The sequence below is a fragment of the Trichosurus vulpecula genome, chromosome 1, assembly GCF_011100635.1.
Source record: "Trichosurus vulpecula isolate mTriVul1 chromosome 1, mTriVul1.pri, whole genome shotgun sequence".
In the NCBI taxonomy this organism is placed as follows: Eukaryota; Metazoa; Chordata; class Mammalia; order Diprotodontia; family Phalangeridae; genus Trichosurus; species Trichosurus vulpecula.
The window spans coordinates 243,521,745-243,544,573 of NC_050573.1; the positions used below are offsets into that span (position 1 = coordinate 243,521,745).

The window sequence follows — 22,829 nt, forward strand, 5'->3', positions numbered from 1 at the left end:
ATTTGTTAATACCACAAATGATGTGGTTTCATATTTATTCTTCACCAGTCATTTACTCAATAACATTAAATGCTAGTAGAGATCAATTGGTATTGAGTCATGGTTAACCAGAATTTGATCAATATCTCATCAAGAGTCCCTTCTACTTTCCAGAGGATCAGCCAAAGTAGGGGAATTAATAGAAATTCCTGCTTTTAAGATTATATATAATTACTGGGGCTGGCACTGTAACAAGTAAAGTTGCAGCAAATCCTTCATGTAAAAATGAGAATTCCTTAAAAGTGAATACTGAAAATCAAAAGCCATTAGTAAAAACTTAAAATATATTTTTAAATGCTTCTGAAGTACCAACTTCTTTCCATTTTATACCCATAAAAACAATTTAAGAACCCTTACCTATGTAACTAAGTAAGACTGGAAGGAATATTAAGCCATGGGTGGCTCCCAATAAGACCATAGCTAAATACATCCGAAAGTAAAATATCTGGAAAATTTGAGATCTGGCAAAGGCCAACACCACGATCCCTCCAAATTTTGTTAGTGTAATTCCACTGAAAACCTAAGAGGAAATATGGAAATGTTAGAAGCAGTTTATATTACATCAGTGTAAACTGAGTACCCCTTCTCCAGCCTCAAATTCACATATCCCTTAGGAGTAATAATTTAAGGGTAAGAACCCAATTTAATATATTCTACTCTGATCAAAAGCAGTGGGGCAAGCATGGCACTGTCAGTTACAAGTCACTGACAATTCTAACTCTAAGCCATTAATCCCCCCACCCTCAGTTAAAACTACCAAAGTAATGTCACAGGCTGATTTATTATGCGTCCAGCTTCAGTACTTCATGAGCACTAGAATAGACAAAACAATGTGACAGAATTGAAAATCAGGAGAAACATGAAGCACCGATGATGCACAACGGCTTCATACTAGGCACACAACGATAAAACAGTTGTCAGTAACCAAAAGCAGAATCTAATGCTGTGTATTTAGGGGCAGGCGAGGACAGTAGCAAGTGACACAAACAATACAAGTCGTAATAAGGTAGGTGCCTAGGAGAGTTAGAAACAGTGATATGAAAGAATCATGAAGGGAGAGATCACTTAGAACTGGAGGAGTTTAGGGAATACTTTCTAGCAAAGGGGATGCATGACACCTTCCCTTCCTCCAACTCAACAGGCAGGAATTTGGAGCAGACCATCCAGGCATGAGAAATGATGGACACAGAGGCATGCAGTTGGCAAAGGGCAGGATGGAAAGAACAGCCACGTTGGGCTGGCTGGGGTCTGGAGTGTGCTAAGTAGCATGTAGTAAGAAGGAAAAGGGAGGCCCATGAGACAAAAACCGAGAAGGAACCTTAAGGGGCTGTCTGCTCTCCAACCCCAACATTTTACAGATGAGGAAACTCCGGCCCAGATCACACAAGGTGGTTAAGCAGCAGTGCTGGAACAAGTCCTACAACTCCAAACTCCAGTGCTCATGGGATCATGCTTTCGGGAATCTGATTGTGGCTTGACTGTCAATGCCTGGCTAAGGAAGGCAGGGGTGGGGCACGGGAATGGGGGTAAGCAATGGGAAATGAAGTTTGAGGGCTGGAGAATGATGTGATCAGAACTGTGCATTAAAACACTGCTCACAGCAGTGTGGTGGATGGAATGGACAGGACAGACTGAAGGCAGGCTGACTAACTATTAAAATAAGTAAAAGGTAGTGAAAGAGGCAATGGGGTTCAATGGAAGAAACATGGAGTTGAGTCAGAAGACACGAGTTTGGATCTCTAGGCCTCACGTTCCTCACCTGGAGGGAGGGATAGTTGTACCACACCCCTTGTGAGAACTCTTCCACATATTTATGGTCTTGTGCCAGGAGTCAGCTGGCAGAAGTGGAAGTGGAGAGGCAGTGAGAAGTGTTACTAATGTCACTATATTCAATGGTCTTTTTTTCTGTCCTTATCTCTGTAGTGTTGCACTGGATGCGGCAGACACCACCCTGCTCTAACTTCAGACTGTGGCCTTATACTTTGACCACGCCTCTTCTTTCCTCATCTTTTCCACTTCCTTAAACATGGGAGGTTTCAAGGTTCTGACTAGGCCCTCTTTGCTCTACATTTTCCCCTTGGTGATCACACTTACTCCCATGGCTTTAATGATCACTTTTATATAACTAACTTCCAAATCAAAAAGGAGTAATGATCTTTTTCCTGTTTGAAAATTTCTATGTTATCCCCAAATCAATTATGTTCCCATTTTATCCAAACCCTAGAGAGAAAAGAATTGACCTATCAGCCAAGCATCTATTGGGCACTTAAAAGGCTTAGCCCCGTCACCTGAAAATAACCTGTAACTTATGTTTTCTAGTCATAGGATGAATTCCAAAGTTCTGTTTGAATACCAAATTATGAAGTGCCTTTTTTCAGCCAAGCCATGGTGTTTTATTAGCCATGTTAGACAGAATGAATTACGCATTGTGAATTAGCACTGAAATGTTTTTCAATCAACAAGCATTTATTAAGTACATAGCATTTGCCAGGGCTTGTGCTATGTGTTGTGGATATTAAGAAAGGCAAAAACAATCCCTAACCTCAAGGAGTTCATGTTCTACCATAGAAGACAACACGTAAACAACTAGGTATAAAACCACTAGAGAGAAGGTAATCTGAGAAGGGAAGGCACTAGCGGGTGCTGTAGTCAGCAGGAGCGATACAACTCACCCCTGCCCTGCTTCGTTGACATCTCAGCCAGTTGTCCTGAGGGCTAATCAGAATACTTACACAACTGCCCATGTGAGACAGTGCCTCCTCAGCACGTGCTACCCGACTCCTCTTCCTGCTTACGGCAAATGCTCTGGTTATGTGACTACAGAACTCCACAGAGATACCACAACTCTGAAACGAAAAACAACTTTAATGGTGGGTAGCCTTATGCACACACTCCTTCATTCCTTAATGTGGAGCTGGAATGAGGTTTCCAGAGCACTGAGGTGGCAAATTTGCCCTAAGTGTCCCACTTAGCTCTTCATCGTCATCATCATCATCATCTCTCTCACTCACACACACCACCACCACAACCAAAAATCACATCATTCCTTTGGGAAAATCACAGTGCCCAGTCTGACGCTAGGTTTGCCTTTGCTGAGAGACCAGTGCAGATCCCACAAGAAAACCACTGACAGCCACAACAGCAATGGCCTTAAGAAAAGCCTTAAGCCTGTTTCTATATGCTTCTTTCCCAACTACCAGAAGCAGCGACGTTATCAAAGTGTTTCCCATTCTTTCTTTGATCTATTCTGAATGCTGGTGTATTGGTGTTATCTTAATCTTATTCTGAGGTGTGCCAAAGTGTGGGATGAGTCCTTTCCTAAGCTTTATATTAGAATGCTGGAAACATTAACAGGGATCTCAAATCTCTCCCCTGCACTGCACCCTGCGCTTCTAAAGAGCACATCACTGTTGAGCTGGAACAAGCAAAAACTCCTACATTTACGGCTGTATGCTGAAAGGCTTGACAATGCTAAGAATAATTCACAAGTGCAGCCACAGAACAGACTGGATGTGTATATGTATTCGTCAGTTTACTATGGCCACACATCCAACACTAAAGCGGCACCTTTACAGGGAGGAATAAAAAGGGAAAAGAAAAAAAGAGTCATGCTTCCGGGTAGCTCTTCTCAATGGTTCCTCTGCTGGCCCACGCTAATGTCCTAACGAATGTCCTCTACAGGAAGCAGTTTTCTCCTTTTCTCTATTTTAAGACTTATAAGGCATCCTTGAAAAATAAACCATAGTACCAAGGTAGAGGGGGCCACAGAACTCACCATCACCAAGTTGACCAAGGAAACGGCATTCAGACTGATGCCCCAGAGCCACATAACTCCAAACATGTTGACCAAAATCATAGCAATTGTGACACACATGATCACTGCAGACCACAGATCACAGCCCAGGAGTACTGCAGTCACCAAGAATATTGCTCCCAGGGATACCCCAAGGTTAAAGATTGTGTCATCCACGATGGTCAGGTATTGCTCATAGAAGACGTAAAATACACTGTGTGGAGAAGACATGGAACTGTAATGGAGGCACAGCTAAGTTTTACTTTGTTCAGTCATTCTGGGTTGACTATCTCAAATGCTACAAAAGAAGTATAGTGGGGGCAGCTAGGTGGCTCAGTGCATAGAGCACCGACCCTGGAATCAGGAGGACCTGAGTTCAAATCTGGCCTCAGATGCTTGACACTTACTAGCTGTGTGACCCTGGGCAAGTCACTTATACCCCTAAAAAAGCCCCAAATTAACCTGCACTATTCTTGAAAAAGGGCATCCCCATGGTGCTTCTCCCGATACGTTACAGTTTATTCTGGAGCCCACCTAAAGTGTCCTGGTAAATACTGAGCTGTGGCTACCAACGTTTCCCAGAATACTACCTTTTCTCCCAAATCACCTGCCAGCAATGGATAATAAACATGAGCTTCAAGTGGCTTATGTGCCACTGAATGGGGGAAGTTTTATGGCCCACGTGCCAATGGACTGAGGACCTGCAGAGAGAGGCCTCAGTCTCTGTATCTGTAAAATGGGCTCAATTCGCTACCTCATAGGGCCGTGGCAACAACAGCGCTTTGTAAACCCTAAAGCACCATCTACATACATGTGAGTTACCAGGGCTGTTGTGTGTGAGGGATCTGGACTCCTCCTACTGCCACCTCTACGGGCTGTAAGATCACGGAGGGACCTAAGAGACCATTTATCTAGACCTATCCCCTTATTTTATACAGGAGGCGAATGAAGCTCAGAGGGCTGACTGAACTGCCCGTGGTCCCACAGCGTGAGATCTGAACACGGACCCTCTCATGCTGAGAAATGCAGTCTGTTTTCCTCACTCGGAAAGGCCAGGATCCCCTCGAAGGAGGTTATAAAAAAATCAAAACCAAACGAAACCCAGCCCTTCGCATCTGTGTAACACTTTATACTTTTTCAAATCCCTTCCACATGGATCGATTCACTAGATACCTGCAATAACCTAGGCCAGGTGGATAAAGTGAATACTAATATAAGCTCTCGATCTGCCAAGAGACAAAAGTTAGTGAGTGGCAGAACTCCTCCCATTCATTTGTGCTCTTCTGCCTATCATTTCAACAGAGCAAGACAGCAAAAATTCCAATACAGGATGTCCTGCATTTAGAGCTAGAAGAAGCCACGGTGACCAACAAGCGCAACCCCCTCCTTCGGCCTTTACAAAAGAGGAAACAGGCCCGGAGAGGCTGAGGGACTCGATGGCCAGCCCTACAGGCAGCACAATTAGGAATCAAGCCTTGGTCCTGGGACAAGCTCTTTTCACACCAAGACGTCTCCCAACACCCCAAGATGCAGCACCTGCCCCTGACAATATGATTTAAGAAGTACACAAACTGTGGCTTGTGGAGCGACAGACGTCCCACCTCACCTGTACGGGAATACCCGGTAGTTTTTGTCCTGGAGGCCCATGGCTTCGGTGATATTGGCGGCCACTATCCTTGCTTTTCTCATGGCATCAATATAGTCAGAGGAAGTATGAAGCACAGTATGGTAAGTCATAAAGTATGTGGCTCCCACCTCAGTGTAATTGTTTTGGATGTTAACGGCAGAACTGTAAGCTGCATGCCCCCTGGGAAGGAAAGAGCACAGATCGTCAAGAGCGTAGAAGAGCACCATTCGCCGCATCCTGCGTGGAGAATCATCCTGGACGCTGAGTAAGCCGCGTCTGGCGTGAATTCTAAGGGCTGGATGGCCTACTGATAGAGAAGCAGAAGAGGGTGTAAGCACACGTTCCTTCTGCTAACTAGCTTTTCTTTGCTGCTTTGGGGTTTCAGGCAAGTATAGAGGTAAATAGATACGAGTAACTAAAACACTACCTTGGAACTTGGGGCAGCTCATGATAATGCTTTACCGCCAAAAAATGTACGATAGCAAGGCTAACGTCCCCATAAAAGGCCTATCTTTCCTAATGATAATTCGGAACACACAAATGTACATTGTTGGGACCTAGACGGTGTTTGTGTACACACACACACACACACACACACACACTCTGAAAAGCAGTACGTAAACACTGTTTTAGCAAAGGCTCTCAAACCAAGAACAAGCCCTTGTTAAACATCCAATATGAATAATGATAGTAGTAGCAGCAATAACAATATTATGACAACAATAACATTATTATGCTATCATCATTCCAACAGGCAGTGAGGCGGGGAGGCAGACACAGAGTGCCAGGCCTGGAATCGGCAGGACTTGAGTGCAAGTCCAGCATCAGACACGCACTGGCCACGCGGCCTTGTACAAGTCACTTAAGCTCCGTCTGCCTGTTTTCTCCTCTGTAAAATGGGGATAACAGCACAGCCTTCCCAGGGTTGTTGTGAGGATCAAACGAGGTGATATTTATAAAGCACTTTGCAAACCTTAAAGCGGTAGATAAATGTTGGCCGTTGCTATTTTTTTTCCTAGACAGGCAGTTTTAATTTTGACTTTCCACCTCTTATCTACCATCATTTTCACAGGAGACAGGCACAGGAAAGTCTGAGGGGGAGGAGGAAGACTACCACCACAAAGCTATCCAGACTAAGACGCTAATATTCCAAGTTTTCTATGAAAACTGGAGTACAAAAAGACCAGTGGAGATTCTCAGGACCCTTTCAAGGGGTCCATAAGGTCAAACCTATTTTTATAGTCATACTTAAGACATTTAAATTTCTGAGATGGTAAACAGTGATAAATACAGCCCACATAAACAAAAGATCTGTAGGTTTTAAGTGTAAAGGAATCCTGAAACCAAAAAATTTAAGACTCACTGAACGAGACCAATGACACTCACCCTTTGCCACATTTAGGATTAGGGTTATCAGAAAGAAACATAGGCAGAAATTTCATGAAGTCTTCGCCCTGAGGCCTCCTTTTGCCTTCTGGAGTCAAAGGCCGACAACGAATACAGGAAGGGTCAACAACTAGAACCAACGTTTAATAAAGCAAGGTTTAGGAGTAAAGTTTTGCGGGTTTTATTGTAAAGCAAATTAATAAACCACATAATACTTATTTTTAATATATGTATAGTCTATATTACATATACACACGTATATGTGTATTTATACATATATAGAGCACGCACACAGCATTCTGTTGTTGTTTAGTTATTTTCAATCCTATCTGATTCGTCATGACCCCATCTGGGATTTTCTTGGCAAAGATACTGGAGTGGTTTGCCATTGACTTCTCCAGCTCATTTTACAGATAAGGAAACTACGGCAAATAGGGTTAAGTGACTTGCCCAGGGTCACACTGCTAGTGTCTGATTTGAACTCATGTCTTCCTTACTCCAGGGAAGGAACTCTAACCACTGTGCCACCAAGCTGCTCTACATACACAGCATACACATGTATTCATATACACACAAGATACATATGGACATGGAAGTATAGCAGGGCCAATAAAGAAGCTCAAAGAAAATTCTCTCTCCCCTTTCTAGGACGTGCGATATTTTTCAGTCTAACGGTCCAAACTAACTGGGAGGGCACTGTGCTACTGTGACACAGGGTGTGGGGAGAGAGCACCAGACTGAGCAGAGGTCTGCCTTCTATTCTGTGCACAAGCCAGACGCTGCAGCAGGTAGAGCGCCGGCCTTCCTGCCTGAGACACTTGCTAGCTGTGCGACCCTGGGCAACTCACTTGACCTCTCTTAATTCATTTCTTCATCAATGAAATGTGGGTGATAATAGCACTACCTTTCAGGGCTGTTGTGGGGATCAAAAGAGATAACACAAAAAGCATTTTGCAAACCTTAAGGCACTGTATAAATGCTTATTATTTTGCTCATCAGTCCTTTCGCCTAAGTTATTTTTTTCTTAACAATTATTTTATTATTTAATATTTTAGTTTTCAACATTGATTTCCACAAGATTTTGAGTTACAAATTTTCTCCCCATTTCTACCCCCCCCCACTCCAAGATGGCATATATTCTGATTGCCCCATTCCCCAGTCAGCCCTCCCTTCTATCAGCCCACTCCCCATCCCCATCCCTTTTCCCCTTACTTTCTTTGTAGGGCAGGATAGATTTCTATGCCCCATTCCCTATACACCTTATTTCTCAGTTGCATGCAAAAACAACTTTTTTTTGAGCATCTGATCTTAAAACTTTGAGCTCCAAATTCTCTCCCCTCCTCCCTCCCCACCCACTCTCCCTAAGAAGGCAAGCAATTCAACATAGGCCACACATGTATCATTATACAAAACACTCCCACAATACTCATGTTGTGAAAGACTAACTATATTTCCCTCCATCCTATCCTGTCCCCTTTATTCAATTTTCTCCCTTGACCCTGTCCCTTTTCAAAAATGTTTGCTTTTGATTACCTCCTCCCCCTATCTGCCCTTCCTTCTATCATCCCCTCTTTTTTATCCCCTTCCCCCTACTTTCCTGTGGAGTAAGATACCCAATTGAGTGTGTACATTATTCCCTCAAGTCAAATCCAATGAGAGCAAGATTCACTCGTTCCCCCTCACCTGCCCCCTCTTCCCTTCCTATGGAACTGCTTTTTCTTGCCACTTTTATGTGAGATAATTTACCCCATTCTATCTCTCCCTTTCTCCCTCTCTCAATATAGTCCTCTCTCATCCCTTAATTTGATTTTATTTTTTAGACAACGCCCCTTCATATTCAACTCACCCTGTGCCCTCTCCTGTCTATATATATATATACACATACATACACGTATATATATGTGTATATATATATATATGTATATTATATATATGTATATTACATATATATATATGTATATTGCCTTCAACTACCCTAATACTGAGAAAGGTTTCATGAATTACACACATCACCTTTCCATGTAGGAATGTAAATAAAACAGTACAACCTTAGTAAGTCCCTTATGATTTCTCTTTCTTATTTACATTTTCATGCTTCTCTTGATTCTTGTGTTTGAAAGTCAAATTTTCTATTCAGCTCTGGTCTTTTCATTGAGAAAGCTTGAAAGTCCTCTATTTTATTGAAAATTCATATTTTGCCTTGAAGCATGATACTCTGTTTTGTGGGGAGGTGATTCTTGGTTTTAATCCTAGCTCCATTGACTTCCAGAATATCATTCCAAGCCCTTTGATCCCTTAATGTAGAAGCTGCTAGATCCTGCGTTATCCTGATTGTGTTTCCACCATTCCCCTTTATGTGCTGTCTCCCCCATTAGAAAGTAAGCCCCTTTAGGGCAAGCATGACTGCACTTTTACATCTTAGCACTTATCACAGCACTTAGCACACAGTTACACCTAATAAATGCTTTTTTTTTTCATTCATTCATAGGGTCCTAGATATAGAGCTAAAAGTGGTCTTCAAATATTCTAGACCTCATGCAGCTAAGGAAACTGGGGTCAAGAGAAGTTAAAGAACTTGCCCAAAAATCACACAGAGAGTGAAAGTGGCAGAACCAGGCCCTGAATCCACATTCTCTGAATCCAAACTATGGAACCTCTTACTGCTGTTACATAATGTCTCCCAGTAAATCAAGCTATGCTCCAAGGAAGAAGGAAGTTACTCTTCTTATATCAAAACAATGGGATGAATCAGAAGTTTTTAAAGGGTCTATTTGGACTATGATCCATTGAAGACAGCTTTTCGGGAAGGCAACTGAGAAATAAGCCATAATTGTCTATTTTAGCCTATGAAATATTAAATTATTTCCAAAGAAATGATACAGGAAATTATAAACTAGTTGAAAGCTGTCAATCTAAGTCAGTTCAATTTCAATAGGTTATGCAAAAACTTTTCATTTAATAAAAATAGCAAAATTTAAAAGTTTTAAGATGCTCAAAGAAAAGGGAAGACTTCAAGAGGGTCTTACCTGAAGCATTACAAAACTGGCCTGTCGCATTATAAATCCGGCAGCAGGAAGACTGGGGTTTAACCCAATCAAAATAATCATCAATCCAAGAAGAGGGGGCAAAGCCTATCTTTGTGCTGTGGGACACAAGACAAAGACAAATTAATGGCTAGGATGACTAAACATCAACTCTTCCATATTCTTCTATCACTTACTTAAAATAAAAATCATTTTTGGGCTAAATTAATTTCTGAAAGTTCTAGTCCATGACAACTGAAACTGAGTACACATTTTGCCTTCTAATTGCCCAAACAAATGTACAGTTTCAAGTTTGTTCTGTTGCAGTGATGGAGAAAAATGTAATACTTACTAATTCTCTAGTTCTGCAGCATTAAAAATTTGCTGCACAAGTGAATTGTTGTTACATCCCATTCCACCACACACCATGTTCTGCCCTTCTAGAGAGGTATAGTCATATCCATCTTCTAATACAAAATACACAGGGGGACCTGCATGTAGGTACTGCTTTATGGACCTGAAATAATCTAGTACATAAGAGTCCTTTAAAAAAGAAACATACAACACATTAAAGTAGAGAAAAGGCAAGGTAAAGCTCAGGTAAGAAAAATCGTTAAAATATCACAGGAATGTTGTAAAATCATAATGATCAAACTTGGTGCCACAGAATAGATGAGAAGTAACCCCACTCCCAAACTTTTCTGCAGAGGTGGTGGACTATGGGCTACATATATTATACTTTTTTTAAAAAAAATGCTGGCTAGTTTTGCTGAACTGTTTTCCTATTTTTTTTATTCTGTAGTATAAGGGATGACTCTCTGAGAAGGGAATGGTGAAAGATACACTGAGAAATGTAGGTGATATGAAATCATCCAGAAATTTTTTGATACCAAGAAGTATCAATAAAAATGTATTTTTACAAAAAGAAAATTTTTTTTCTTAAGAGAAAGAAAAAGGTCATTAGAAAGCCACTGAATGAAGGCTCCTTTGGCAGAGATGCTTGAGAAAGATGGGAAGAATTATCTTATCTACATTAAAGTTATAGGTTCCTCCTTGAAATCCTGCTACAAGCTGAAAAACTAGTTGTTCATGCTACGGTTCTGGGTCTAATTGAGAAGGCATAGTGAACATGAGAGTAACCCACGTTTGCAGATCTCTACAGTGACGCCCTCTCACCATCTTACAAGGCTGCTTGGATTGTACTGATCAGTTGGCATTTTCCCTGAACACCTCTATGTAAATGTTCTCGGTTAACCAATCAAGTCAAGTCAAATCAAATCAAGTCAAAATAAAACGAATCTTACATCTGGCATTGAAAGAGACTGATCCAAGCCAATTTCCACTTTATTGAGAACTGCTATACTGAATGACAGAATACCCACAAACACAGCGATCTGCAAGAGAGAAAAGGAGTGGTGAGGACCTGAGGTTTGTGCACAGTGTCTCCACAATTACAAAAACAAACATTTGCAAAAGGCCACATACCACAAGAGGCCGCATCCAGTCCTTTAGCAGAAGTGGAGAGAAGGCATTTTTGAAAAACTGAAACAAATAGCTGTCTGTTGGCTGGGAGTCAGCTCTGTCTTCAGCAATTCTGACACAACACAGAATGTCCAATTTATTTTTCTGATTGGGTGAAAAGAAATATGTCATAGTAAGAACATTATCTGTCCATTGTCATTTAGAGAAACATAGATGGGGATCATTCACCATGGTTAGATACCTTACCTCTTGACGCTTAATGTCCAGTCCCAAAAGACTCACAAAGCATGTAATTTGAAGGAGGAAGTCAATGAAAACAGCCATTCCAGCAAACAGCGAAAAAGTTCGAACAGCTGGCATGGTTGACAAAGCCCCTATGGGACAACAGGAAAGGAGACCGGTCATTCTCGTCTCACATGTTACTTGCCATTTCTGACCTGTATGTGGCAAAGGAAGCTACATAACAGTAAGAAAGTTCCCCCGAGAAGTAAGAAAGATGACCAGATTCAGAAAGGGGTATTTGGGGGTGGGAGGGGCTTACATTATGAAGCTCACTGTGCCTATATTTCAATTTAAAAAGAGGGTGGCTCTTCACCGCCTTGTACCAGCTCATTTTATTCCAGCATAGTTGCAGTAAGAAATACTTTTCAAACCTCAGGTTCTATCTGGGTGCTCCTACGCCGAGAATCTTATCTAAAAATGACTGGGGAAGTTTCGCTCCCATTTGGGGAATCAGGCAGAAAGCTACAGACCAAACACACGGAGAGCTCTCCCACTACCAGAGCGTCAGGAAACATGACACACGAGCTTGCTCTGTTTTTTTTTCTTGCACACTCTCAGTAGCAGTGGATTAAGAAAATTTTTTCTGAGAAGGAAAAAAGTGTAGCATAAATACAAGCATGTGATCGCTGGACTACTTCCCCTATTTAACTCAGTCCAATAGGCAGCTGAATGATCTTGAGCAAGCTGCTCCCAAGGGCTCTGAAATGTCTGTATAACGAGGCTCAATGAGGAACACACTCTGTAAATGTAGGATATTTATTACAAGTGGGAGAAGGGTATGCCTTATATATGATATCCCTCTAGTCCCAAAATTGATGTTCATGTGTTTCATAACTGCAAGCAAAGGGAGATAAATAATTCTTTTGAACCCCTCCCCCAATAAATATTCTGATCACATGATGAATGTTACAAGGAGGCAAAAAGAAGGACATTCAGATACCCAAATGCAAAGCTCCTGTATGGTACCCAGGCTCAATGAAAGCAAGAGAACAGCCGTATGAGGAGTGATTACCTAAGAAAAAGGCTATGGTCTCTGAAAACGATGACAAGAACATGCTTGGAGCCACTTCCCCCAGGATCCTGCCCAGTTGTTTATCCAGTGTTTCCCCTTGAAGGCGTTCATCTCTCTGAAAGACGAAAGAAGATCTTTTCCACCCAACTGACTACAATTTCTCTCTCCACAACTCCCTAAAGAGACATGGCCGACTTTAAAAAGAATGAAAAAATCCTTAATTTTAATTCACAACGAGGATTTAAAAGTCTAAATTTCCTATTCTTCCCTCCCAAAGTAGAATATTAATAGTAATTCAACCCAAGAGATTCCTGGTGACCCTTCCCCCTTAGTACACAGATGAGAAATACAAGAAGGAGGTGAGGGGCTCACCAAAGTAAAACAGGAAGGCCCTCAGAAGTCAATTAGTTCAACCCCTTCATAAGATACAAGAAACCAAGGCCCAGAGAAAAGTGAAATGACCAGAGGTCACATGGGGAGTTAATGGCACTGATGAGATCTGAGCCCATCACTGGATATAATCAGGATCTCAACAAGGAGAAAGGAAATAGAACCAAAGTCTCCATCCCCTAGAGCAAGCACACTTCTCTATTCCCTCTCCTGTCCCCTTGCTGGTAATGACTTTCCTCCTTCGGATCACATGTAGCTTCCATCTCTCATACACTTACGCATTATTTTATTTTACAATCATCTGGGTGTATGTAACATGCTCTGTAAATTTCAAGAGGGCAAAGGCTTCTTAATTAAATCTTTATCTTCCACAGTGCTCCGCACACCGAGTGCTTAAAAAAACATTTGCTAAATCAAACCTGTGATGATGCATCATTATACAGCATTTATACCTCAAGCTTCTTTAGCTTGGCTACCTCAAGAGATTTAGGGCAAAGGGAACTTGTGGCATATTTGCCACTGGGCAGAAAACAATCTTTGTAATAAAGGTTTATTTTATATCAAGGCAGAGGCAGTATGATAAATTGGACAGAGTGACAACCTGAAGTCAGGGAGACCTAGTTTCAAGTCCTGCCTCTGACAATTATGATCTGAATGACCAAGGGCAAGTTATAATTCACATCTGAACCCTGGTTTCCTGATCTGTAAAATGGAACCAATGTCTATATCTCACATTTTATGGCTCCAATGAGATGTGTAAAATCCTTGCAAACTTTAAAATATATTGTTATTATTACTGACCCCTTTCCCTGGTGCTAACAAACCCACATTAGTAACTGTTAAGATGTCCAGATAGAGCAGAATTTATAGACATGTAATGAAAATGTATTAAGTTTCAACTAAGGCATTTTTCCTCTTTTCAATGGAACCAAATGGCAAGATTGGTATATACGTATATACCTGAAAGGTCTGAACTAGAATAAAGATGTTGTCTACTCCGACTGCAAGCACCAGGAATGGGATGACTTCAATGACAATCAGAGTGAGAGGAATTCCAATATAGCTGAAGAAACCTAGAGAACACACTACTGAACTAAGCACCATCAGGATGCCCGCGATGCCCAGGGAGACTTTAGAATCTACCTGAAAACACAAATAAAAGAAAAATGGTTACTTTAGATTTTGCTGCATCAGACTGAACAAACTCAAATAAGGAAGATGTCAATGAATACACTAGCCCTCTACCAGTGGTAGATTGGAAATATATTAGTAACAATTATATTTTAACAATCACATTTTATAATAGTACAAGCTGGGGTGGTAAACAGACACATCTATAAGTTTCCTCATTTATAAATGCACTATTTACACTTCTCTCAATTTTTAAAACAATTACCAAAATGAAGATAGAGAAGCGATGTGCCAAAGAACTTTGTTCTTCACAAATATGAAACTATCTGCTTTAAATATAAAGATGAATGTATAAGAAATACCTTAGGGGGATTAAAAAAAGTCTCAACAATATTGAGAACTATACGAAAACTCAATGATATCACATACCAAGCAAGCTACGACAGTTTTTGATTTCAACGAATACAGTAGTCCTCTGCCAGCCAGTGGTAGATGGGAAGTATATTTGGTTTCTACCAGTAAGAGTTATATTTTATAACATGATAAGCTGGGGTGGTAAAGAGATGTGTCTATAAGTTTCCTTATTTACAAATGCACTACTTACACATATCCCAATTTAAAAAAAAAATCACTAAAATGAAGAAAGCTATGTGCCAAAGAGTTTTGTTGTTTACAAATGTGAAACTAACTTTTATCTGCTTTAAATATAAAGATTAATGCTTAAGAAATACCCTAGGGATATTTTTTAAGTCTCAATTATACTAAGAACTATATGAAAACTCAATGATATCACATACCAGGAACCTACGACAGCTTTTAATGTGTCCTAAGGCGATGGAAATATATAAAAACATGACAGCATAGCTAATTAGAACAGTAACAACATCGCCGTTACTTTCACGATTTATCTCATCTTCAATACTTCGTTCAGCAGAGAAAGAAATAGTCAGGTTTGGATTTTTGTAGTTTTTTATAAAGCTGATAAATCTAAAAAGTAAACAGAAGGCACGTCAGGGAAAAAAACCCAGCAAAAGCAAAGATTCTTAGGATTACTGATTTAGAGGTAGAAAAGACCCTGGGGGTAATCTAATCTAACCCCTTCCTTCGACAGATCAGGAACCTGAGAATAACAGAGATTCAGCCTAAGATCTTACTATCTTACAGGTAGTGGTAAGTGACAGAGCTAAGATTTAAATACAGGTTCTAGGGATTCCGAATCTAGCTTCACATTATAACAACACAATGTCTAAACTTTCTTCTATACTGAGTTGTGAGTTAAATGACAGCTACATTCCACTCAATTTCTCATCATTTAAAAATATATTCAAAACAAGTTCAATTGGATTTATAAAAAAAAAAAAAAAGCTCTCTCCCTCCTATCTGATAAAAGATGGAATTTTAAAGTCTGCCATGTTGGAAAATAAAAAACAAAATGTGATTTCAAAATGGGTCACCATTTTCAACAAGAATTTGGGACTTTAAGTGTAGATTCCCGCCCCTCACCCAATCTACCCACTAGCATCGAATAAGGGTAAAAAGAGGACCTAAGTTACCGGCTCACTGACTAAGAAACACTGAGAGTAGAACAGCAAACTCACTACCCAGAGACACCAGGAGCTTATTTAAACCTGGCCAGAAACTTACTCTTTTTCCCAGGCTTGGGCTCTTTGCAGCTTTTCAGTGTTGTTGTAGTAATTACTGACAGGAAGGGTAATCACAAGGGCAGTAGCATTATTATAGTTTTGATCTATAAAGAAAAAATGCAGTAACACAAAGATTATAAGCTTGAAACCAAGGAGACTCCTAACCAGAGGGCTTATAACCTAAAGATATAACTGGTGCAGTTTACTAACAATAATCCCCATGTACCAAGAATTGGACAATTTGCTACACGAGTCTAGAGTGCAGCTTATGAATTAAGACTCATCTACCTAAAAGAAGCTAAGTTCTCATTCAGCAGATACATATTTAAGACTAAGTCAATCTTTCCTCATGCACAGGGGGATGCCCAAGAACTGTCACTGGCTGCCTCCCTCCGAAGAGGAAAACCTTGTCAAATCTCTTGTAATTAAACCTCAGGCACCAAAGATGCTATGACCTTCACTGCACCACTGCACACTGGGCAGCCTGCTGTGATGTGCTATAGGAACTAGCAAAGAGAAAGTAAAGCTGTAGTTTCCGTATTTAAAAGCCTTGAATGGCATACACATATGTTTGAATTTCTTAATCAGCCAACTCAGAAAAAGATAAGATAACCTTACTACTTCAGGGCTGAACCACATAGTACTTCCTTTAAGAGACTATTGAGTCTAAAGACTAAAATCTCACTCTATCGGGTCTGATAAACATGTAAAGCTTTAAAAGAATCTAATCCATAAGAGGAAAAGAGGAAGAATGGACAAAGATTATAAAGTTATATATTATAAATTTTATGTGTTGATAATTCATTTAAACCTGAGCAATTGCAAAACAAGTTGGTTGTGTGATATAATACTAAGGTCTGTTAATAATAACTCATTAAAATGCAAAACTAAAAAAAAAAAACCAAAGTTTTCAAGTTAAAGAAAAAATAAAACTATATGCCCCAAATTCATGAGACAAGAAATTAAGCTTTGATATCTAGGCAAATTAAGCTTTGCTATCTGCGGTCCTAAGTTAACAGCTGCCTTTGGGATCAACCCTAGGTAATTTAAACTGCCCCCACAGAAAAGTACTTACCATCATAGCCTCCTAAGACAAGCCAAGGGAAAATAGGTCCACCAAATGTTCCCAAACAAGAATCATGAAGTGAACTTGTATCATTCAAAGAGGCAGGAGCCCTGCCAAAAAAAAAAAATTCAAAAACAATTATATATTTGAACAAGAAATGTTTTAAGGACCCAATGATGTGACAGTAAGACAGAGAGAAACCAGGGTAATGTCACAGGAAACACATGCGGAGCTACAAATCAAATGAGCCCAAGTAAGACAGATATATCCTCAATTCTGTAAATATAATAGATTCAGATTCTGCAAACAAGTACATAAATGCTGGGGAAATGTTCCATTGTTAAGTCTTTGCTGTAGCAGAGTGGTCTCTACTTAAATATCTGGAAAATACCGGTGACATGAAATTCAGGTGTTGCTTTGAGGAAGCTTCCTGGAGTAAGCTCAAGACCACATTCACCCTTTCAGCTCAGTTCTAGTGGAAGCTCTCAGTAGCCAAGTAATCTGAAGCAAGCCTGGAGGTGGCCAAGGGACCTCAAAGGGTGACAACAACTGGCACTGAGAGGGGTTTGAAAGTTCACAAAGCACTTTACATACATGAGATCCTACCAGATTTTTATACCCATTTTACAGAGGCAGGAAAGAGAAGATGAGGGATTCCCTGATTTGCCTAAGGTCACCCACAGCTGGTACTAGGGGTAGATGCAGACCTTGGGCTCTCCTAAAAGTGCTCTTTCTGCCTACACAGGTTCAATGTCTGTGCTACTTCATCATATCTGATGAAGCAGTCGTGTACAGGGTGAGACATCCCAGGCATGTTGGTGGGCACAAACCCAAGCTTAGAGAATAAAGCTGTCAGAAAGATGCATGCTTGCATTACATTTTTCAGATGAGCATTTCCTTGAAAAACAAAGGAAGAAAACTGGAAATCACTGAGAAACCCGAGGTGTGTGTACACACACTCTCCAGCACAAAAATTAAAGAACCTATGCTTCAGCAAAATGGGACTGAATCTTACAACTAAGTTCTTAGGAGACTAATTTCTAAGCAGCAACACATTCAGAGATGACCAGGTATACGTTTCCTTGTCTTCATCCTGAAAGCATGATAACTACCATGACTCAAGAAGCCAGCAGATAAATTTGATGCTATCAAGTTTATCCTACAGGTCACCAGGCAATTGTCTAGCATCTTTATGGAGCATTCCAAATCTGGAAACCTCATTGAAAAGCTGACCCAACAATACTTATGTACTCATTCAACACCACTAGCCATCCATCCTTTTTACTTGAAAGAGCCTTAAAAGCAGTCACTTCTTTGAAACAGGCCTCTTCTAGGGCCGATTCATTCATTTTCCCCCTTTAAAAACTGACCCAACAATTCTCTATACTCATAGACTCACCTGACACTACTGAACATTCTTCTCACTTAAAAGGGCCTGAAAAGTATTTACTCCTTAAAAACAGTCATTTTCTTATGCTATTTACCTGACTGAAAAATTGATTCTACAATTCTATGTATTTATGTACTCATTTGACACTACCAGACTTCCCTCTTACTTAAAAAGGGCCTAAAAAGCTGTCATTTGGGGTTTGGGCCTTTTTTTTTTTTGAGACTGATTCTCCCTATCTTAGAGCCCAGGTTAGAAGCACAGCAACTACTCCTGGTCCAATCCCAATATCTACTGTCACGGAAACTTTATCCTGCTATTTTTCTGACCTGGCCTGGTTCACTCCTCATTCAGCAGCCCACTGGTCCCTCTGCTCCAGGGGGTTCACCGTATTAAGTGTTAGACTTAGTGTGAACACTCTGTTAGCTTTAGCCAAAACTCCTGCACTCAAGCAAACCATCATTCTTGGCCTCTCCAGAAGCAGGGACTACAGGCGTATATATGACACCATGCCCAGGGTACTTCTTAAAAAGTCATTTTCTCAATGCCAGTTCAATCCGTACTCTTTCTTACCGTGTGCAGTATAAGAAGTGGGTGTGATAATCTGCATAGACAAAGAATTCGTCTCCTTTTTGGTGATCCAAAACAGAATGGCTGTTCTGGAAGTAATTTAGTACACTCAGAATGGTACAGTTGTTGTTGTAAGGAGATAAGGGGGCCAAACAGATGTCCTGAAGTGTCACAGTTTCATTGTTATAAGAAGCAGTGATGTGCTCAATGTCTGTCTGTAAGTCTAGCACCTGGAAGAACAGAACCACAGTTACATTAAATAGTTAATTAACAGCTGACTAACATTTTGATAATTTGTTAGGATCAGAAGATGGGAGGCATAAGTTCCCCTAATCTACAAGTTCTTAACCTTTTTTATGGTGGATATCTTTGTCAGTCTGGTGAAAACCATGTACCCTTTTCTCACAAAAATTTTTTAAATGCATATAATAAAATATATAGGATTACAAAGGAAACTAATTATAGTGAAATACTGTGATCAAAATGTAAAACAAAAGTTCATAGAACCCCTACCCCAATCTGTAAAAGAAGGATTATAGCATAGAGTTATCCTTAAAATATGGACAGTTAGGCTATCTTCCCAGACCTCGCACTTTAGGATGTTAGTGGCTATTAGAAGGACCAAATGGCTGAAGGGGCACAATTTCTCAGAGCAGCAAAAAATTAGAGGACAGCATCAGCAAAAATTAGGTAAAATCCCCAGTGGCCCTTAAAAAAAAACAAACAAAAAAAAAAACCTCTTCTGGGGCACCTAGGTGGCGCAGCGAGTAGAGCACTGGCCCTGGAATCAGGAGGACCTGAGTTCAAATCCAGCCTCTGACACGACACACTTGCTAGCTGTGTGACCTTGGACAAGTCACTTAACCCCAATTTCCCTGCCTTCCTACTCCAAAAAAATAAAAATAAAAAAACCCCTCTTCTGATAACCTTGAACCTTCCAGAACCACCTGGGGCAAGGAAGTATGGAGCAGCTATCAACACCTGTTTCTTCTGAGTCTTTGATCTTGCTAAGGCAGTGTGTTGGTAACCAAAAATGGGCTCCTTAGCACTTAGTCAACAAGTGCCCTTGACTAGTTTGGCTTTTTCCCCTGAATGCTGTTTGTATGTTGGATTGGAGTAAGCTTGTCGGCCCCTTCACCTTGCTTCCCTTGCTTAAGCTGACTGAAAGAACCTGTGCTTTCCCCGGCGTACCTTACACCCCCGAAGAAGCCGGATGGTTAAAAACAGCTTCCGTTAGAGCCAGAGGCTGCTACAGCTACAGCCACAGCCACAGCCGAAGCTGAAGCAGGAGCTGCTGGTAGCAGAGCTGACCTGTGGGAGGAAGCTGAACAAGGACTTGAGGACAGTGGGTAATCTTTTTACCATAGAGGTGAAGCATGTATATGATTTTGCTTTACACCATCATGCTTCTCTGTGGCTTCCTGGTTACTCTTGCGAGGCAGACTTATTGGGCCTGGAAGCTTTTGATCAATATATCAAAATGGGGATGCTGGTTTGTGGGTTGGTTACTGTGGAGCCTAAATATATGCTTTGATTCTTCTGCCTCCTACTTTGAGAGTTTCTTATATCCGGTGGTTCCAAACCTTTCAGACATATATATGATCCTCTTTGAGATTATAAACTCTGCCCTCCTAATACAGGCAGCTAGGAGAAATGTGCACAACTGGTATTTAACAAGATACGAAACGGGGATGTGAAAGATTAAACATCCTACTTTCTGAAATAAGGCTTCAGACTTTTTTGCTGCCATCTCCTTGAAGCTTTATGAAACCCTTCCCAAGGGATCAGACTTGCTACCCCCCACAATTATGTCAGATTCACTTTATGTTCAAATCTACCTCTCTATATAAATGTTTTGTCCTGCTCCCTTGAGTAGTGGGGAGAGACACTACTTTTACCTCTGTATTGCTGGTCCCTAGAACAGTGCCTGGCACACAGTATCATGTTTCACAAATGATGGTTCAATCTGATGGAATTTACAATCAGGAATCATGTTTGAGAAGATTAAAAAAATATGCAACTGTATAAAAAGGAGTCAGATGATTTATCCACAGGCACAATGTAGTACCAGACAGTATGGGATGGTCTTAAAAAGCCTCCTGAGAAGCTGGGTGGCATCTCTCTCATTAAATACAATGGAAGCCAAAATATGAGGCTTTCAGGATAGTTACTGCCAACATGATCAATACGAAATAAGCTTCCTTCTCAACCAGCTAATTGTTAAGTCTCAGAAGGCTCGTCACTCTGAGAAGCCATTTAACTAATGACTAAAAAAAAAAATCTGTCATTTTGAGAAAATTCACAACGTCAAGTTTTAGTAAGTTCTTGATGAGGAAGAAATTACTGGTAAAGTCTCCCCTTTGTTCAGACACATTTTCCCATCCAACCTTAATAAAAAGGCAGGCTTTACTACAAGAAGTACATAAGAGTAGGAGCCACCATAAAACTCTACTGGTTTTAGGAAAGCAAGAGGGGGAAGGGGATAAGAGAAGGGAGATAATAGAAGGGACAGCAGATTGGGGGAAGGGGTAATCAGAAGCAAACACTTTTGTGGGGGGAAAGGTCAAGGGAGCAAATGGGAGTAAATGGAAGGAAGGACAGGATAGAGAGAAATGTAGTTAGTCTTTTGCAACATGTTACAGAAGTGTTTTGCATGGCTACACATGTATGACCTATATCAAACCGCTTGCTTTCTCAATGAGGGTGGGTGGGGAAGGAGGGAGAGACTGTGGAACTCAAAACTTTAAAAAAAATGAATGTTAATAAATTGTTTTTGCATGCAACTGGGCAATAACATGTACAGGCAGTGGAGTATAGAAATCCATCTTTCCCTACAGGAAAATACAGGGGAGGGGAATGGAAGAAAAGGGGGTTGTGACAGAAAGGAGGGCAGACTGGGGGAAGGGGTGGTCTGGGTGTACACCGTCCTAGGGTGGGGAGAGGGCAGAGATGGGGAGAAAATGTGGAATTCAAAATCTTGTGAAAGTGAATGTTGAAAACTGAAAATAAATTTTATATATATATACATACACACATAAACTCTACTGGTTTTTTAAATCTTCTAGGAGAAAGGATGTATGTTTACTCAAGAATCTTGAAATGTGATAATGTCTTTGCTAACGTGTGGTCTGAATGAGTAGGACTGGTCTGCTGTGCTCTCAAGTGAAGGACAGAGAAGAGGCCTTCATGCCAGGAAGAACCTGGGTTCAAGTCCTACTGCAGACATACAGTAACTATGTGACCCTGGGCACATCCCTTAACTTCTTAATGCTTCAAGCAACTCTTTATCTGCAGAGAAGGTGCTGTGGGAATTCTTCCCTGTCAGCTGATGAAATTACAAATTGAGTCTGTCCCCACTCCCTCAAAAAGGGCCCTCCTATAGGATGTACCACAAACACAGTACATATTCCTGGATTGACATTAGCAAATGGCAGATTACCTGGTGCAGGATGCCTTTGTCCAGAGGGGGCCCAAAGGGAACATCTGCTCCAGAAGGATATGGCTGGTAAGTGTGTGGGTTAGTGTGTGGAGCCCGGATTATAAGCTGTTCAGTACGGAAGAAAGGTCCAAAGTGGGTATCAAAGTATTCTTTCTCTAGGTGAGCTTGGCTGTTGGGGGCAGACCAAAGATCAACTGGATTGGTAGTGAGTCTCATAAACACCAGACCCGAACAGCACACCGCAATGAAGACCAGGGAGCAGAAGATGACGGGCACTGGGTTTCTAACGCAGAAAGACCCCCATTGTGTAAAGCCTTTTGTCAAGCAGCCCTCAAATGCCGCACCAAGTTGATCACAACAGGAGGCCTCCCCTGGAAGAGCATGAGAGGAAGGGAGGTTGGAGGTTAAGAGCCAAGCCATTCCTGAAATTTGTAACAGGAAATAAGTTAACAAACCTCACACAGCAGTGACTAGATTAAGTGCTTACTTACAGAGGGGTGGGAAAAATCTTTGACTAGCCTAAGGTCAGTGATGATGGACATAAAATTCATGCTCTCCC

General features: G+C 40.9%; 1 protein-coding gene across 2 annotated transcripts in view; it reads right to left on the reverse strand.

Moving 5' to 3' along the window:
• NPC1 (NPC intracellular cholesterol transporter 1) overlaps nt 1-22,829 on the reverse strand; it is a 54,606-nt gene that overhangs the window by 1,560 nt on the left and 30,217 nt on the right. The window contains exons 8-24 of one of the 2 annotated variants that reach the window (XM_036742263.1): nt 22,271-22,641; nt 18,835-19,061; nt 16,884-16,984; nt 15,810-15,912; nt 14,963-15,152; nt 13,995-14,177; nt 12,645-12,759; nt 11,597-11,724; nt 11,354-11,494; nt 11,173-11,262; nt 10,221-10,411; nt 9,872-9,987; nt 6,846-6,975; nt 5,439-5,639; nt 3,815-4,046; nt 2,772-2,885; nt 397-559 (exon numbers count right to left, since the gene is read on the reverse strand). In XM_036742263.1, coding sequence (XP_036598158.1) covers nt 397-559; nt 2,772-2,885; nt 3,815-4,046; nt 5,439-5,639; nt 6,846-6,975; nt 9,872-9,987; nt 10,221-10,411; nt 11,173-11,262; nt 11,354-11,494; nt 11,597-11,724; nt 12,645-12,759; nt 13,995-14,177; nt 14,963-15,152; nt 15,810-15,912; nt 16,884-16,984; nt 18,835-19,061; nt 22,271-22,641 — 2,796 coding nt within the window. Of the gene's footprint in view, nt 1-396; nt 560-2,771; nt 2,886-3,814; nt 4,047-5,438; nt 5,640-6,845; nt 6,976-9,871; nt 9,988-10,220; nt 10,412-11,172; nt 11,263-11,353; nt 11,495-11,596; nt 11,725-12,644; nt 12,760-13,994; nt 14,178-14,962; nt 15,153-15,809; nt 15,913-16,883; nt 16,985-18,834; nt 19,062-22,270; nt 22,693-22,829 lie in introns of both variants that reach the window. The other variant, XM_036742262.1, reaches the window with a different exon arrangement.